This window comes from Chamaea fasciata, unplaced genomic scaffold, assembly GCF_029207755.1.
Source record: "Chamaea fasciata isolate MVZ Bird 193981 ecotype frontalis unplaced genomic scaffold, bChaFas1.0.hap1 SCAF_1, whole genome shotgun sequence".
Lineage (NCBI taxonomy): Eukaryota > Metazoa > Chordata > Aves > Passeriformes > Sylviidae > Chamaea > Chamaea fasciata.
In genome coordinates, this window is record NW_027094086.1 from 26,496,787 (window position 1) to 26,517,240 (window position 20,454).

At 35.9% G+C, this 20,454-nt stretch overlaps 1 protein-coding gene across 1 annotated transcript in view; it reads left to right on the forward strand.

Moving 5' to 3' along the window:
- The window catches only part of MMP16 (matrix metallopeptidase 16), a 165,509-nt gene that overhangs the window by 120,580 nt on the left and 24,475 nt on the right, over positions 1–20,454 (forward strand). Inside the window, exons 5-6 of the mRNA XM_066179167.1 lie at positions 1,449–1,610; positions 4,546–4,763. Coding sequence (XP_066035264.1) covers positions 1,449–1,610; positions 4,546–4,763 — 380 coding nt within the window. The remainder of the gene's footprint in view (positions 1–1,448; positions 1,611–4,545; positions 4,764–20,454) is intronic.

Sequence of the window (20,454 nt, forward strand, 5' to 3'; positions counted from 1 at the left end):
TGGAAAAACTGTCAACTATGTCCTCAAAGTTCTGTAATGTATATACGTGAAATTTTGTTGCTGATGCAAGTTAGTATTATTACTGCTGACATTTTAAAAGTACTTCCAGATTAAGTTCCAGAAGTGGAAAATAGCTGAATATCCCCAAAGAATCTACAGATTATAGGGTAAGAGTTGAGGTTGAACATTTTTTTTCATATTCACTACCAATAAGTGCCTATCAGGCCACAGCACAGGCCTTTATTTATACTTATCTTTTAACAAGAAACTACTTACTATAGGTGACACCAGTTTCACATGAGTTCAGTGTTCAAAAATTAGATGGTCAGCATAAACTGCTGATCTAGAGCACTTCTCTTGTCAGTGGGACAGGATCATTTCTGGTGGATGGTTCTGGCCATCCCAAGGTAGTGAAATGAGCTGTATTCTGGATGCAACCCTTTTTCAGACAACTGGAATCTTTCTCCTGATCTAAAAATCTTTTCCAAAGTCTCATTTTGTGACAGATAAAGTATGACAGAATCTGTATGAAAGATTCATAGAAAGATATGCAGAATGAAATCTTAGATGAGCAAAAATAGACCAAATTAATAGCATAGAGGTCCAGCTCTGAAACTTTTTTTTAGAAAAGATCCCATATGCTTTAACTTGTGTTTGCTTCAGAAGAGCCCCATAATTCTACTGCCAAATCTTCCAGTTGTATTTAATACTCTGTAATAAAAAAATTAAAGATATATTTGAGAAGAGAATAACAAAAACATTAAACTGGTCTATAGCATGAGTGAATGGTTTTGGGGTTTTTCTTTAGTCCTACAAAAATTAAAAAAGCTCTAATACTTAAATAAAAAAATTACAGTTTGTACAAGGAAATGCACAGTGAAGTATTTTAGGACATCTACTTTCCTCATCAGGATTTCAGTCACAGTGATTCAGAAATGGACAATGTCTACATGTAACCTGCAGGGGTCTGATTACAAGTGTTTGGGTGACTGAGTGCTCTGTGGGGTTTGTCCTAAATAGGTAGTCTTCAGTTTGTGAAGTTTACCAAACAAAGCCAAGATATTTTCCTATTGGAACTATGTCTTGATGAAAGCATTTTTAGTTGGGGTCATGGCAGCATCAACTTCAAGTCATAAATTGCACAAAAGCCTAAACATGAGCTATGATACTTGAACTCTGCACTTACCATGTGTATCAATTAAAAAGGTTTAGGTTCCTGTTGACTGTAAGAGTACCATATATTATAGCATAATGATTTCCTTGTTAGGAAAAGAGAGAAAACTGCCTTTTCTGCCATGTTATCCTTGATGATCCATTAATTACTACTCATTATCTTGTGAAACTCAAATGCAGTCAAAACATCTTGCAAGTGCAGTCCTCCATGTGTGTTATTTTTTTTTACTGGCTTTATGGATTCAAAGGTTTTATTCCTTTCCTTCTCTTCACAGGAAATGATCTCTTTCTAGTTGCAGTGCATGAACTCGGACATGCTCTGGGCTTGGAGCACTCTAATGATCCCACTGCAATCATGGCTCCATTTTACCAATATATGGAAACTGACAACTTCAAACTACCTAATGATGATTTACAGGGCATCCAGAAGATTTACGGTATGTCATGTTCTCATCACACAACACAAACTTTTTGGTTTGGAATACCTTTGAGGTCTTCCTGTCCATATCACCACTCCAAAGAGTTCATTAGTGTGGATTTCACCAGGTGTTATGCCAGAGTCTCTGTGTGAGTAAAACATCCAAAGATTTTGAGGATGCTATTACTTTCTTTCTCACTTTTGACAATTTATATTCAAATTTGCACATGTCTGGAATAGTAATTTTAAATTTTAAAAATCAATCAAGAGAATTCATGCAAATGATTCCAAACTATCAAAATATTAAGAAATTCAGGCCTTTAACTATAATGAGATTATCTACACAGGTGTCCAAGCTCATGTCACTGGATGAATTGATTGCTTCTCAGAATACAGAAAATTTCCGTCGAAATCTGAGGTCCAGAAAGCACCCTTTCTTATGATAAATATAGCAAATTGTTCGCAAAATAATGTGATCACCTAGAGTGGGTAAAGAAGGGACTGCTTCTTTAAAATATGTCAATTTAGATTTTTTTGGCCCAATATAAAATACCCATGGTGCAAATAAATTCTGCATTTAACTAGGTAATTGATTTTTTTTTCTTTAAGTGTAAACAATAACATAATTTTGATTGTGGGTTGATTGTAACACTAACTCCCATATGCCTTAATTTTCCAAAGGCATAGTTTTAGTTCTGGTTTTAATGACTTTGATTCTGTTGGTATATGTTAGGTTTTTTTTTTTTTTTTTTTTTTTCTTTAAAGATATATTTTTATTTTTAGAGTTGAAAATTCTGTTGTATCTCTGTGTCAATGCTCTGTATCCAGTGCACATAATTTGATGTTGCCTTGCTTAGTATTCCTTAATGAAATCTGCACTATATTAAATTCTGTACACTCAGTTTTTCCTGTGTAAAGTTTGTCATGTTTATGTTGAATATTGTGAGGGCCATTCCTTCTTTATCTTTCTTACCAGAAAGGACAACTATGATTGTGTAGAATTACTGTACTGCTAACTAGAAATCTGCAAACTCCATGGTGTAATAGTAACAAGAATATTAAAATATATTCACAAGCACAAATATATATTTTCATAAAGCATAAATAGCAATTTCCAAATGATTAGCTGATCGAGTTTTGTTTGGTTGGTTTTTTTTTCTGTGTGATTAGCTGGAAGGAAGGTTGTTTCTCATGACCTCATAGGTTGGTAGTCTAGACTTAAGGGCTAGACAAGGATACTTTGCTGAAAACTAGCTGCTAAGCTCGAACAGCTGTGGTCTATACATTAAGAGAAATGTGTTACCCCTGGGAAGTAATATCTGACATCACCACCAAATGGCATAAAAAATCTTCTTTTTGGGGTTTAAAACTTCCCAACATGAGCTACTGCAAACTGATTCCTTTGCTCCCTTTAAAATCAAGATGTGATCTGGAATCATATGCTTCAATAAAAATGTCACACCTATTAAAATAATTACTTTGGTCTGCAGTATTCCTTGAAATACCGTTATTAACTGTAAATTATGAATGTCACAAGTCTTAAAATTGTGAATGAAATAAATGCCCTATTAAATTGCATGACCACCATTTGGCGAGTTTAAGATTTCCTTACATAATCCATCTTTTTCTTTATAAAGTATGTGTTTTTTTGTAAAATCCTCAGAAATTCAAATGTCATTTGTCTAGTTTTAGAGTTTTCTTACTATTAAAAAGTGTTTCTGGAGGTGATCATGTAAACAGTATTTTTTGAAGTCAAGGTGTATTATCTATTTAAATTATTTGAGAGAGGACTAAATAGAATGAGAAAAATTAAAACATTCATCTTGTTTCCAGATGTCTTATGGATCCAAGTAATCATATTATCTTTTTGTCCATGAAAAATAAATGTTGCTGATATGTGTAGAGAGGGGAAGGCATTTTCAGTACACTCATTTCAAGTCATTTAGTGTGCCATTACGGTTATGATCAGTATCTGTCTACCTGATGACTTGCAGGTAGAGAAATTATGAGTGGGATAATAATTTCATGAAACTGTGTATTTTGACAAATAATATATTTGAAAGAAGAAAAATGTTTTAAGAGTGCTCTATAGAGTTTTAGTTTTTCACTTGAAGAAAATATATGAATCATGGCAGGGGGGTGATGGGGTGTGTGTGTTATATACATGGCTAGGATTTGAGGTCCAGTTTTAGGAGCTCATGTACATAACAAGGGACATTGGAAAAAGCTGGGAATGTCCTGTCTCTAATGAATATGACATTACTTGATCTAAAAATTTGGTCAGTAGGAAGTAGCAGGTATGCTACATAAATGCCTGTGTGAATTGATGACTATAGATTAAAAAATAGGTTGAAAATCTATTGACTGATGATGATCTTATAAGGAACAAGATTTTTTTTTTTTCCATTTATTTGTATGAAAGACGATGATTCTGTTATAAGAGTTCTTACTCAGTTGGTAAATTATTTGCTTTGAACTACTTTTTATCTGAAATGATAGTGGCCTAAGCATCTTTTGAAGGTTTTGTTGGAATGTTTTTCCAAAAAGGAAGATTTTGGATAATGAAAACTAATTATTTTCCTTACTTTTGGTAGTCATTCTTTATACCCTTTATAACCAGTGCCTGGTCGGTAACTGGAACAGGCTTCCCAGGGAAGTGGTCACAGCACCAGCCTGACGAAGTTCAAGAAATGTTTGGACAAAGCTCTCAGGCACGTGGTGTGACTCTTGGAGTGTCCTGTGCAGGGTCAAGAGCTGGACTTAGTGATTCTAAAGGGTCTTTTCCAACTCAGCATATTCTATGATTCAATGATTTAATAACATCAGAAAGGCGTGTTAGGTCACCTTTTCTTCCCCCTTTCACTGTCGGGTTTGTACAGCTTACAGCTGTTTTTTGTTGTGTATGTTTCCTTTAGTGGGTTTGTATATTACATCCAGCTGCTGTATTTTTAAAGGTCCACCTGACAGGATACCACCACCAACAAGACCTCTGCCAACAGTGCCCCCACATCGTTCAGTCCCTCCGGCAGACCCACGAAAGAATGACAGGCAACCTAAACCTCCCCGGCCACCCACGGGTGACAAACCCTCCTATCCCGGAGCCAAGCCTAACATCTGTGATGGGAACTTCAACACTCTGGCTATTCTTCGCCGGGAAATGTTTGTTTTTAAGGTAGGAGGCTGTGAATTTTTCAGTGTTACATCAAATGTCTACATTTCTCTTTTTTTTTATAAAGCAAACTCTCATTCATCATGACTCTACATTCCCAGCCTGCTCACAGTCAGAAAGTTCAAGACAAAAATTAAAAAATAAACATACACATGGCTTAAACATCTAGCAGGGAACTGCTGTACTGTTCTATTTTAAGAAAATATGCATGTCAGCAGAAACTGTAATGCTCAAATGTAAGGGTAAATAAATGCTGCATGTTATGGAAATATATAAAGTGTAAATCAATTCATGAATAATAGGGATGCTTTTGTTGGGAATACAGCCAGATGCCAACATACAGTAGAGATTGTGTCTGCAGCCCTTGTTCTTTTTCTTTCATGGAACTATAATTTTAACTTTACAGTTAGATCTGTCATTTACAAAGGAAGTTTTCCATTGTGTTGTGGTTGCATTGAAACCACAATATCTTACTAAAGGTCTTTGCCACAAAATTCTTATTGCAAATGTGCCATTATTTATTTCCATTCATCTTGCTCTGAGCTGAAAATGTGGTGTATATACAACAAACTGAAATAAACAAACTGAACTGAAAGGCAGTATTTTAATAGAAACACTTTGCTAAGACTCATGGATGTCAAAGGTATCTTTAAGAGGATGATTTGCAGTATGGTTTCCAGAAGGCATTGAATGTTGAAGAAAAATTACAGAATCATTATTGCTCAGTCTCTTAAACCAATTTGCATGTCACATTTGCTTAAGCAATGGGAAGTGTGAGATCTTTGTTTTGTAGATGTGTGATAGGATCCTTTTCATCTTCAGTATTATAGGTAGAGAAGAAGGGCCTTTCATGTGACTAGATAAGCATTTTCTCTTCAGCAATAGTGTAAGTGCTAGAGAAAGGCAATGTATTTGTCCCAAAACATGAAGCTCCCAGTTCAATTCTGTTGTCCTTTCTGACAGGACTCACTTCTGCCTATGTGTTTTCTTTTTATATAACCTATTTTAATGGATAAATCTTATTAGCAATGCTACCCAGGCTTTTGCTTTCTTTAGCATATTTTAAAAAAGCATGTAATAATAGGTTTACATGAATTGATTCAAAATTATTGAGCTACCTTCAAAATCCAATGGACAGGAAATATTTTTCCCATAAACAGCTAAGGATTTTTGTAGCCTGGGGCTGTCAGCCCATTCCATTTGATGAGATGGTATATGGTGAAACACTGGGAGGTCCTGAACCATCAGTCTTTTATGACTAAAACTCAAAGGTTGAGGAAGAACCTAATTTTCTAATTTGACATTAAACAGGATATTAAAATACCTACTTCAATCTCATGTCATCCACCTCAAGAGCAATAGAACATATTCTCATTTAGTTTAGACATAAATCAATAAACTGAGAAATGCTGTTCCACTAATACAAAATTTCCTGTCTAGGCAAACCTGTTTTCCTGGATAAATATATTCACCACCATTAATAATCACTCTTATCTGGTCTGATTAAAAACAAATTAAGTTTTCTTCAAAAATGTTTACTGCTTACTGCCTTAACACCACGTATTTACTCTAAAGTGTGTATGCTTGCTAGTGTGCAGACTGCATTTATGTTCCAAAATTAAAATTCCTTTCATGATTTTTCCAATGAGGAAATACATGAACAGAATGCTTACAGATTTCATGTATAGAGTCTGACTCCCCAAATGAAGTCACTAGGAAGGGAAGAAGTCACCTTTGTTGAGGTTAATTTCTTTAGGGTCCCACAGTTTCCCTTTTTCTCCTCAGGATGCCTGGGAACATAACAAGGCATGCTTCGGGTTAGCTAAGCAATGGAATTTGCCTAAATATTGACTTTGTAGAATGAGTGTCTTTGCATGCTTTTTTAGTGAACCTTAGCTCTCTTGTTTGCATATTATATTGCTAGTGAAGATATTTGTTTGCTAAAGGATTTTTATTAACTTTTTGAGATCTTTTGATAGGTGAGCAGGAGGTGATATATCTAGGGAGGAGTATAAAAGGGGCAGAAAAGGGGAGGAGTTAGAATAGTCAACTTTGCAGAATCCTGGGGTGTGGGACAGGTTGTAAGGAAAAGCTCAGCATGTCTGAATGTAGCAGGAAAAGGGCAGGAATTAATTCTTAGGAGATGTACACTATAGAAAAATAGTTTCCCCGTGTTCAGTTCAGAAATAGGAACTGAACACAGGGAAATCATCCAGCAAAGGAGGAAACTAAGCTGGAGGTTCTGTGATCTGTCACAACAAAAATAACCCAAACCTCTTTTCCCTTGTTCCTTAACGATAGTGCAAGGGAAGACTGGAAGGGCATGAGTGATGGGCTGAGAGCCAAGTACGGAAAGGTGGAGAACAGGGGATTGATGACAGTTCTGTACCAGGTGGAAACAATTAAAGAAGAATAATGACCTTCATTGGAAGAATTATTGCTGGATAGTTCCCAGATGAGTTAAATGAATAAAGTTGGAGGGTAATCAAATTAAATCCTTTTCTTTGTCTTTATCCAGAGGTCTGTAATTACTGTGTAGTGGCAGATTTTACTGCCTCCTGGATGGAATGCATGCCACGCACAGATTTCGAATTGAAAATAACCAAAAAATATTTGATGTTTTTTTCTTATGGGCTAGTCTCAAAATCAGGAGCTCAATTTGTTTAAATAATCCTTGAAATTGCTTGGGAACTTAGGCACAGAGTTGAAGAATTTAAGCACTTTTGAGTGGTTAAATTCTAATTTAAGCATAAAACTGAAGCATTATTAATTTCAAGATTGTTTTCTCTTGGCTTTTGAGCTTTTAGGTATACTTAAGAGCATCAGAATATTAGAAGCAATTTCTATGTTTAGTGAAATTAATGAGTTTTGTCTGTGGTTTTACGACTATCTGGCATTCTCAGATGGGTATATCCAGAGTAAAACTGAATAAGACTACATGTAAAGAGAAAATGCAATTTACACTTATCTGTCCCTTTTTATTGTTTTGCCATCACTTTGACAAAGTAACAATCCTAGAAACCTAGAAATCCTAGAAAAAAATTGTAGGGTGTTAGAGATAAAAAGCAGGGGAACTGTTCTTGGTCTAACATAAATATTAAACACCAAAGTAAAGCAATCAACTTACTAAAGATTCTCCAATGATCACCAAGTAAAATCATAATTTTGCAGATCAACTTTTTTTTGTAGGAATGATTGGATTTTAAAGAAAAGATAATTCTTTTATGCCAAATATATACATATGACTGACAAATAAATGTATTGTCCCAAGAGGATTTCTTCCAGAATTTTTAAAATTAGATGCCCTTAAAATGTTCCTGCCAAGCTACAAGGTTTGGGAACACAGTATGCTATGCAACAAAAATGTTTGTTAAAATCAATACATCATAACTATTAGTTTCAGTTGCCATCAGTTGATAAAGACTGCTGTTATTTGATTCATGGTTGAATTGGTATAAGGAACTATCAGGGCAGAAGAATTTCTATGCCAAAATTCATGTGTGCCAAGTTTTTATCTTTGGATAGCTTCTTAGCTTCTGTGTTTATACTCAATGCAATTGATATTTTGCTGTCACACTCATTTCCAATCCTTTCTTTATCTGTTTAGTTAGAAGTCCCCTGGGACACAGAAAAATGACTGAAAATGGTGAAAAAGAGAGGTCTTCCTTTTCTGGGCAAATTATGCAAAGTGGTATGACACTGTCTGCCTTGAATGAAAATCCTCTCTTGCCGTTGTGTGTAGCAATATGTGGTATCCAACAATACTGTCTTATTAACATTTCCTGATAGTACCTCCAGGGCTAGTGCATCATGAAAAGAAGCCCCATTGTTTAAGGTCTGCAGAAAAGATCCATTAGTGAAGAAGTTTGCAGCATATACTTCCACTTTCTTCCTGTGTCCTGTGCAATTCACACTTCGTTCCAAAATTACCTGTAGCTCTTCTTCAACAAGCAGTGTGACTGCCATCAATATTCTTTTCCTTTACGTTCTTTTCAGTCTCACGGATTTAACAAAATCCTGCTTTCTTGAGCAAGTTGTATCTAGAAAAGTAAGCGTATGTGGAATTTGTCCTTCATAGGCATCAAATTAGAGGGACAAGTTACCATCCTTTTTTTTTTTTTTTTTTTAATGTGACACAGGTTTTTGTTTCACAGAATAACATTTCATAGAGGTTGCACTGGTCCTTTGTTTAATTCTAAGTCCCTAGGAAACAAATGAACCTACATTATATAACCTCTAATGGTTTTAGTATATATGTTGGAAAAGTTAACTCCTTGAAGAACAGCATTTTTTATTGTAATGGGTTTTGTAAAGAGCATATTATTCTATTCCATCTGGGTGGAGCAGAATTGCTTATCTTTGCCCAAATGGGTCAGTGTCTCTTATCAGATGGTGGAGTGCTACTTATCTCTCTTCATTGTTTCACTACTTCCATGGGAATGTCTTCTGCTAATGGACCATTAAGAGCTCATCAATGACATTACACATAACACTGCACTATTGTAAGCTGCTCCACACACGGAGGAGGAGCCAAACCATCTTAACCTAGATAAAAAGGAGCCAAAGTCCACCTAGGTATCCAGTTTTCCCACCGGATCCCTGGAGGAAGACCAGACCCATCTCACCATTACGGGACCCCTTTTTTCTTCAACGGGACCATCTCTACTCCAACAGAACCACATCTGCCACTCCAGGAGGGCTTACTTTGAACTGCTTCCAACACCCTGACCAACAGGGTGTCAGGTTGTATTTCTGACTCTGTCAGGGTTTTCTAGGATTTCTTGTTTATTTGTTTGCTTATTCTTCTGTACTACAACATCTGTATTTTTATATCCCTAGTAAAGAACTGCTGCACCTATTCCCAAAATCTTTGCCTGACAGCCTTTTAATTGCAAATTTATGATAATTTGGAAAAGGGGGGGAGGGGCTTACATTTTAAGGGAGACTCCAACCCTCCCTGGCAGATACCTGTCTATCTAAACCAAGACAGATTTTGGCACCCAACGTGAGGCTAAAAGGCATTGAGAGGAAAAAGGAATAGCAGTTCTTTGGTGACCTAAGTTCTTGTGTATAGAAGCCTTGTTGGACAGCATCATGTGGTCCAGTTTTCCCTGGTTTGGGTGGCACGTGGTTGTGGCTGTATTTCTGCCATTTGCAAGCCCTTATCTAAATATGAGCCCCATAACTAAAGCTACTGTGACTGTCATCCAGTTTATTTTATGGCTTAATAAGGTGAAGAACTCATGGATTTTTAGTTTCCTCTGGAAGGCAGGCACATGGATTCAGGGCTATCATACACTAACTGTGTGTTTTTGGAGTTACTTTAACAATGGTACCTACTGTGAGGAAATGACACCGGGGGAGTTTTTTTCCCAACCCTTTACCCACCTTATTGGGTCTGCCCCACCAGTTTTTGAAGGGTTTAAATCCTCTCTGAATGCTAATGATATCATACAATGGCTGGTGCTGCTAATAGGCATATTCTGTTTAGCATTCAGAGATAAGGGAAGATTGACCTGGATAACCACCCTGTAGCATCTAAACCAAGACATTTATCTACTCTCATATACTGTGGTGTTTGCTGAAATGTAATTTAAGTATTAGATAAAGAATTTTGTCCAGCAGACAAATAGTATTTACAGCTCAGAGAAATGTCTTCTGAACATTGCAGATGGTAGAATAGGGAGCCAGTTTGAGGAAGGCCTGAACGGGTGGTAATTTCTCCACAACTTGCAGAAATTTGTTTTCTGACTCTTCATCCGCTAAGAACCATTGTAAAAACATTTATGACATGCTAAACAAGCCAAAGCAATTAGGCTGTAATTACTCCTTGGCATTAGTTTACACTGCAATTGCTATCGTACGTAACAATATGAGTTCTATTTAATATCCCTCTTAGAAGTGTGTATTTATATAGAGAATGCCATTAAACACAAAAGGACAAAAATCTGTTTCTTGATATGTGATAAACATATGAGAAATTTTTAAAGCATTTTAGCATTGGCTATTTAATCTAATTAAAAATCTGTGAGGCAGAGGGAAAGTTCTACTAATAAAAGCAGAGGCAAAGAAACAGCTATAGTATAAGACTTGATTTCACTGTATTTGAAAGCAGACTTTTTCAGAGCTCTTGTGGTCTGTTTGTGTAGCTGTTTTTTGTCGTGTCATGCTGTGGGTGTCTGAGCTGTCAACTGCTGCCTGGGAAAGTTCAGCAGAGGATCCTGAGGAAGTAGACACTTTGTGATCTGAAAGGGAAAACCACTTAACATCTTAGCTATAAAAGACTAGAAACAGTAGTTCAGAAGTTGCTAAGTCTGCAGAGAGCAGACTCATTCTCCCCTATTTTTTTATCATGTTAGGAAGAACAACTTGATCGAATTTGCCAATTTTGAACTAATCAGGGAAGGAGAGCTGCTTTAATTCAGGTAATTCGGTTTATATGTTGAAAAGGAAGGAGAAAAGCAGCAAAAAGTCAGTGGGGATTTCAATGTATGATAGTATACCAAGCTAACTGGAAATGTACAGCATGGTTGTTTTATGAAACAAAACCAAATTGTAGGATGTCATGAAGGATAAAAGCAGGGACATGCTGGGTTGCTAAAAAGTCATAACTTGTCTGTTTTTGATAATTGAATACTTTCACTGACAGATGTAAAAATATTCTCCAAATGTTACCTCAGCCTTTCAATCTGCTTCTAAGCAAGGAAAGGTTTCTAGCTAACACATTTCACAGGTTTAAAATGAGAAGTACAATCTGTTCCTTACAGTGTGGGAAGTGGGTAGTATATTCCATCCAGCTGCAGAGCAATTTAGACAAGAATGTAATCACCTGGGTAATAATTGTACCAGAATAGTTCTGTTTAAAATCCTTCTACTGTCTCTTTAGAAAGAGAGTACTTTATTACACTATTTGAAAGATGTCATCCCAGCCATGGCAATACTTATTATCTAGCACCTACATACATAGCTGTGTGTATATATATATATATATATATACATATATATATATATATATGTAAATTTTATGTATAGAAAGGTCTAAAAAAAATCATAACTCTATTTGTATAGAAAGGTCTAAAAAAAATCATAACTCTATTTTTGGGGACTTTATTTACAAATGTACCAATATAGTTGATATACATCTTACTGAAACTTACAAACAACTTGAACTGATTAACAGTCTGTACTATCTGCCTAGTAAAATTCCCATTAGTCATGTAGTAGCCCATTAAGAAGTATAATCTTACCAGGATGTATGACTCAGTACCTTCCACAGGGCTTTAGATTTGTCAGGAGAGGGAGCACTTTTTTTTTTTTTCCAAGAGGCTATGTTTTCATTGGCAAAGAGTGTGGTGTAAAAGGGTTTAATCAGTGGTAGAGCAGATGGTACTGAGTTTCTCTCATGTCCATCATATGTGCTTTGCTTTTAATTAGATACAGTTTGTCCTCTGAGGCCAAACAGTTTCACAGTACACGTAGTTCAGATTTTTCAGAAGGGTAGCTATCCTTTAGACACTGGTGTGTTTGACTGTGGAACCCATGAGAGTGCACCACACAAGTGTTTCATCTAAAGGTGGGTATTACCATTTTGTTAATATATAATTGCTCACACCGTCTTGACACAAATAAACTCTCACATGCAAAATGTATTATTATTTCTTCTCATACAACTTTTTTGCATGACATAATTGTACCTGTGTCTTCCTCCATACTACAAGTTTGCATTGCAATATAGTTCAGGAAGATATAGTAGATTTAACAGCTGTGCTGAGGCATTGCCTTGAACTTAAAAGCTAATATTCTGAATTTTATTTTCCCTGAGTGAAAATCAAGGCAGATGATTTGTTTAATTTCAATTTTAGCATGAGGAAAAAGCAAATTGTCCCTTCTGCTACTTTTTGTAGCAACAGAAATATGAGCACTATAAAGTCATAGCCTCCCAAAATGTTTCTGTCATTTATTTTACTCACGAAACTCCAAAAGAGGTTTCATGTATTTTTACATACTCTCCTAAAACTTCCAGGGGTCCTTTCCAACTTCAACCCTTCTGTGATTCTGTGAATGTGCCGAAATTTGACTGTTTCACCCACTCATTTCCTAGTTAGCATTTGCTCCATCTCCTCTGGAATACGACTGTCAGAGGCAATAGCTAGTGAGATTTTGTCAAGAGAATGTTTTGTGACTTCTTCATTCCACCTCAATAAAACAGACCAGGCAGAGGAGATTGGGGTGTGTGGCAGCTGCTCACAAACACTAGCAAGAGAAGTTCAGGGGAGGGAATGTCCACCCTTTCTGTCTGTGTGAGACAGATGCTCTGCTGCCTCCTTCCCCTGGGTCATTTTTCAGAGGAAATCATCCTCCTTCCTAGGGTCAGGCTAAAATACTTTATTCAAAGGCTGACTTGGTCCTGTCTCTTTGAAACTCTCACCATCTCATGATGAGCCATTACTACCCACAAAGTGCACTCCCTAACCCGGAGAGTCCTCACAGATAAAAAGGAGCACTTCAGACTCTTCAAGGATTTTCACACAGAGCTGGACAGTCTGAGTTTAACAGGAATACTGGAATGGATTGTGTGAATTATTATACAAATGTGGTAGCAGGCTTTGGGACAATGTTTAAAAATTGTGGGCAGTTAAATGTGAATCTAAACAAATTCTTATTTCTGATTTAGTTTTAATATAATAAATACTGGAAAATGTGATACTAAATATTTGCAAACCATTGGCCACAATTCAAAGAATTAGTCATTCTTTAGAAGCATTTTTTTTAAATAGAGTGGAACTGGGGGAATCTGAAGCACTCTGGTACTTGCTTTATGCAAAAGGATAAACTTTTATGTCTTCTTAGGAAAGTATTTGTAAGCTGAAAACCAAATAGAATCGTTACTTTTTCTTGCTCCAAAAAAAACAATCCTCCAACAAATGAAAGTGTGTTTGCATGGTGTTACTTGTGCATTTAGAAGTGCTGTTTATATTGGTTGTTAAAAATAACTGTTCCTTTTTTCCTGCCCATATAACAAGAGTTCTAAAGTCTGCTTGATCATTAAAAATTGTGTTTTCAATCACTAGTTTTTCATACTACCAAATGTAAGGAACACTGAACAATTATGGTTCTGCTTCACACTATTAAATAAGAGAAAGACATTAAAAACACAGATAAATAAATGCATGTGAAAAGACTCTAATCTGGTAAATTTATTTCTTGTGCATAGCTCAACAATAGACAGAATTTCAGTAGTGAAAATAAATTCCCTCAATGGACATGATCACTTGAGAAAGGATAATGGTGTCAGTTAAAGTGGAAAGATGTAATCTTAGGGATTTTTCCCCTCACAGTTACAATATTTGTTTCCTAAAGTCAGAGAATCCTGTGACCCTATTAATTTTTTACTTGTTATTGTAATACAGTAAAAATGAATAACTAGAAGTTTTAACTGAATTCTAGTGTGCAAAAGGTATTTAATTTTGTAGAAGTTGCCTGTTTTCAGAGGCTCAGTGTTTGGGTGTACTGATTAAAAATATTTCTTTGGCAAGAGAACAGAAGAAGGCATTATTGACAAAAAATAATTGCAAAAACTCACAGCAAGGAATAATCTAAAATTACATGGAGGCATATCTTCAATTTTGTGCCACCGGCAAGTGTTATCTTGTAGTATTAACAATACATTTTAATTGAGGCTACATCCTAATGGAACCAAAGGGAGCAATTGCAGAAATACTTCAAGCTCAAGGCTTAATTAAAATTTCTTGTTGTATTAAATTATGGCCTTTCAACATATTTAGGTAAACGTTTTGAAAAACAATTTGAATGGCTTGTAATGTAAGGTTTTTTAAGCAGTGGTATTATTTGCTTATACTTTCCTAATCTTAGTTTACAGCTAAAGCCTTTTATTCTAGTAGTATTCGTATATTTATAATTTTTTTGATTTTTTTTTTTTTTTTTTTTTTGTTCCTTTCAAAGGGTTGAAGGTCCACAATGTAAAAGTTTGGTAAAGGTTTAAATACAAATAAACTAATCTCATTTGATCCTCTGAATTAGCCATTTCCTATGCAAAGCACTGCACTACTAAACAGTTGAGATCTTAAATAATGTAAAACACATGAATGTTTATTTTTTCAACAACTTAGTGAAACACTATTCAGACTCTTGGCAAGCTATTGGAAAATATCAAAAAATTTAAAACATATTTACTTAAATGCTGCATTTCCTTCTATTTATAAGCTATAAATTGAATATTTTTAAATGTTGCTTTCCTTGCCTATTGAGTGAAAACTTGGCCCAATTGACAGTAATGGTAAAAAATCCGTTAACTATAATACACTGATGATTTCACTTGGTTTTAATTACCTGTGGTATAATGAGGGACTATCTATTGTAAGTAATACATATTAGGGAAAATCACAAAAAAACCAACAGGTTAGCTTGTAATACCAAGTGTATGAAATCAAAAACTGTTTTTCTATTCAAAATCAAATTTTATGATTCTACATTTTTAGTTAATAAATCAAAATTACACAGACACCATTTTAATTATATGGTTTCATTTTAATGATTTAACATATTTAATGAAAATATCTTTTCCAAGGGGAATAGGCTGTATTAGGTTGAAGGTTATATTTAATAATGGCAGAGTTCAATCCTTTCCCATTCTCCATAATACTGCACTAGCATTTCACTTCAATCTTGTCACGATGGAGCCTTTGATTTTGTGTTGGAGTGATGTCTGGCCAGCCTTTTATAACACCCACAGTCATTTACTGCTTTAAATTGTACATTCCCAGCTTATCTGTAATCAGATGTGGTTTACAGTATTACATATTCACTGAAATTCCTTCACTTTCTACAAGATCTAATCCCTGTATCTGGGTGACTGAGGCAGTGAGCAAAGACAATCGAATATCTATCATTGTCATATTTGCGTTGCGATGACAGATGTTGTTGCTGGCTGCTGTTTTCTGGATGTTTCACTCTTAATGGCCTGTTTTGTTCATTGGCCATTGCTGTCAACCTCTAAGCTGAGACACTCTAGAAATTGTCCCTTTTCATCCACTGATTCCTGTGGCATTTTCTGTAGTCATTTTTTTTTTAATCCTTCCATGTCCAACAGGGAGGACATTTACTTAGCCTTGCCCCATACCATTCAGAGTTAGATTTGTTACCTGGATTTTTTTTTCTTTTTGTTGTCAGCACAATATCAGAGAACACAAGTGTGAAAATGAGAACAAAAAGCATATATTAGCCTCTTGCAGCAGCTTGAATGCAGAATAACCCTCACACTTCACCTACAGGACATGGAGCACATTCCTCAAAGGGTTGAAAGGACCTTAGCACAGGAGCTACCAGGGCTCATTGACAGACCTTTAAACTAGATTGGAAGGAGAAAAGGGACAAAACCAGTGATAAGCAATTGCCAGTGATAAGTAGTAGGATAGCATGCCAGAACTTGACATTCTGAGTGCTAGTGAGAACCCTTGGGGCTGTGGCTGCCCAGAAATGGGGGGGACAATAAAAAGAGACTATAGCACATGGGGTTACATCAGGCTGGTGGCCAGTCACTAGTGGGGTTCACATGACTCCATCTTAAGGCCAGTTCTCTTCTACATTTTCACAAACCACTTGGACACAGAGCTTGAAGGGATTCTGAGTAAGTTTGCCAATGACACTGTATTGGGAGGAGCTGATTACTCAATTGAGAGCAGAGAAGCCCTGCAGAGACATCAACAAATTAGAGGGCTGGGTAACCAGCAACCATATGAAGTTCAGCAAGGGAAAGGGCTGAATTCTGCACCTGGGACAGGGTAAACCAGGATGTACAGATTTGGGAACAAGAGAGTGCCGTGGAAAGAGTCTTGGGGGTCCTGGTTGATGGAAAGCTGAATCTGAGTCAGCAGTGCCTTGAAAGCCAGAAGGGCCACCCATGTCCTGGGGTGCACCAGGCACAGCATCACCAGCCAGGCAAAGGAGTGGATTGCCCCACTCTGCTCTGCTCTGCACTGGGGCAGCCTCACCGTGAGTGTCTACTTGTTATAGGTATGCGTATGTAGACAGATGGTATGACCCTGAAATGAGCATTGTGGGTCCTCTTCCATTTTCCCTAAAAACGGTGTATTAAAGAGTGAGATATCTTGAGAACCTCATCCTGGTTAGACCAGCTACAGTATCTTGTTTATGGATGAACTGTCCTAAACTGCAATCAGGAGGAAATATTTTAATTACTCCCTCTTTCTTGCTTCCACCTGTGATTCTGAGATGACTCATCAGTGCACTCCAAATTCTTCTGGTTTCCCCAGAGATTTCATGCAATGTGCAGTTTGGATAAGACAGAGAGACAAGGTAAGTGGTAGCATGAACATGTACTGCATCTGCACATAGGATCACACTGAGTGCATATATGTGCAAAACCATGAAATTTGGTTTCATGAATTATGAAGATTCAAGAGAGGGACAGGATTATTTTAGGTCTTCAGAGACATAATGAATGTCAATATGAGAGTTACTGACACAGCTAATTTCACCTGTTGTATTTCTGTATGTGTGTATGATGTGTACGTAGTGGTTTCCATCAGTTTATGCTGTGTCCTCTATCACTGACATCGCTCTTTCTTAACAACTGTAATGTCACTGTTCCATTTACTTCACATTTCATTTATTCATTAAATGTTTTCTTTTTTTCCTCTTACTTCCTTGTAAATGTTTTCCTATTATTAGTTATAGAACCATAGAATCAAAATGGTTTGGGTTGGAACGGACCTTCAAAGATCGTTTATTCCAACTTCCCTGCCATGGACTGGGACATTCATTTGCATATGGAAAGAAGCATACTTGCATATGAATTTATGTATGTGACAGAAATATGAAAATACAGGTGATATAGTGATAAATCATATAAATAATAACATACGACAATTCTTTCTAGTAAAAAGGTCACTGCTTAAAGGAAATGAAATCTTTTGTTTCATCTAGAAAAAAAATGTTTGGAGTACTAATTCCTGTGTTCCTACAATATCAATGATAGACTTCTGATGGTTAATTTTGGATAATCCTGGTAGACATAGTTTGTCGCTGCCTCATCTTCAAAAACTTTTGGCCAAGAGTGAATGATAATGACTTCTGTTTTATTTCTACATTGAAAACAGAAGCTTCCTTTAGCTGAAAATTATGCTAAGGGATCTCATAGATATGCCATAGTTCACAAGTCACAAACTTATTCATGTGGGTGCACATTATTTTTTAACCAGATGAACCCTTCTCTATTCTCTCTGGAGTTTTCTAATCTTCATGCTTGAACAGGAATATCTACCTAGATTAATGACACTAGAAATAAGTACTTATGATTTTGGCCTATTCATATTTTTTCCTTTTGACTTCTTTCAATGTTTTTGCTGCCTACCTCTAGAAATTTTTGGTGAAAAAGGTCATACCCTGTCTTGGATTATCTGTAACTTCTGTTTATCAAGGACTCCATTCCCTGCTCATTTAATGTTCCATATATTTTGGGGGTAAAAATTAAGAAAGGTAGTTGAGTTTGCTCTACTGTGACCTTTTTGTTTTTCAGAGAGTGCTTTAGTCATCACAGACAGCATGATGACTCAGACATATTTGTTGTTTTTTTTAAAAAATCATCTGCTCACCTGTGGCAGACAGTGAAGCATCATATTGCAAGTGATAGAGTGATAAGGGTAGACAAGTAGAAAAAAAACCCCAAATTATTCTGATTTTATTGCAGTGGTTGGTCTGCTACATATTCAACCTTTTTCACCCCTTTTCATTGTTTAGTCCCTTCCATATACCTGCCTGATTTTAAAGATGATGTATCGTGGATCCCTTGTTTATATCATATTACATAGACAGGCACATGTATTAATGAAATTGAGACTTTTTTTTTACATTTGGCTCATCTTCATTAGAATATTTACAGTTTAAATATAGAATGCCTCAACAGAACACTTTTTCTCAGTATCAGGAGAAAGTTTTTCAATTCTAGCCAAGAAAATTGGTGGTTTTTTTAGTATTAAAAAAAAAGCCAAATTTTCTTATCTTTCCATGGTGCAGAACACAGCACTGCTCCATGAATTCATGGAACTCATTGCTTTTATGGTAACTCCCTGTGGAGAAGGGCAACAGAACTGAGTTCAAGAAAATTTACAGATGGTTCTGTAGTCTCAAAGTGCAATCACTACTAAGGAAATAAACACTTAACTCCTCTGTAAAGTCCTGATGTTCGTTGTGTGGATAAAAGGTTTTGTGCAGTACTTCATGGGCATGTGCTGATACCTACAGAGCATTAGGGAGAATTTGAACATTCCAGAGATTCCTGGCTGCAAGCCTAGGTTTGACGTCATTGCAGGTCTTAATTTTGCTTCTTTTATGTCTGTCTATTTGTTTCTTCATATTGGATATAACCATGTGGCAATTGGAACATTTTATAGTGTCTCAGTCAATGGAGTTATTTGGACAAAATCGGAATGAATTAAAATGCTCAATTCAGTTAGGAATACAGAAACCCTTCCAGATGGAGATTGTTTTTTTTTTTTATTTTTGTTATTATTAAAAAATAAATGTATGTTTGGTTGGTAAAGATAAAACATGGATTACATTGAGTTGTCACCTTTTTTATATATATTGTGGGACTGAGGAAAAAGCGCAATATCGTCTCCAACAACATCATAGTGCAAGGTCTATTACTGTCATACTTGTAATCTGAAGAGATGCAGTGGACAAGTTTCATGTGGAAGATTTTCCAGGAGGGACCAAGTGCTCACTGAAAGTATATGGTGGTGATATAGTACATGGTAACCATCCACAGAAGGCCCAGATCAACCCATGGTGTTGTTAGAGGTCTCTGAATTTGCTGAATTTCATGTACAATGTGAGATCTAGTCTTATCCAGCCACTGCAGTTAGCCAAAAACTCCATAGCATGTTTTGTACGGATTCTACAGCAGAGATTTTCCTTGAGCTGAAAATGTTTCATAAATACTTACAGTTTTTGATTACTTCAGGATATTTTTGAAAGGTTAGTGTATACAAAGGAAAGAAAGGGAAAAATTCTATTGGTACTCTCTGCACAGGAAAAATAGAAAGGACAGATGGATATGCATCAAAAAATTGATAAAAAGTTCACATACAATTTGATAGTGAAGAGATTATAAAAAAAATTTGGGTAAGACTGAAAGAATTAAAATAAGGGCTCTAATGAAAGAATAATTTACTAATGAAAACAGCTGTAAAAATGAGGATACAATATTAAAAAATTAAATATTAAACAAAAGTACATCAAAGTATTCTTAAATTATTTACTTCCATAGAACACCAAATACTAAGAGCAGTTTTAAGAGATATTTATTTTGGAATTATTTTCTTTCTATATGCAGTAATATGAATTTTTTTTATTTGAAATGTAGAGAATATATTTTTTTAATAAACAGTTTTCATCTGCACTAGAAATTGGACTAGGCAACAGCAATCATATGACCTTTGCAACATAGATGAAAGTAAGTTAGATAGTTACTGCAGTTATTTTCTGCACTCAGATGAGCAGTGACAGGAAAGGGCCAGGATTTCAATCAAGATATTTTCCAAACATGAACTACAACCATGGCTGTGGATGCCTCTGCAAGTAGGTAACATTCACTACCTCCACTGAAAGAGATACTTTCTCTGTCAGTACACTCTGCGTTATACCAAGACCG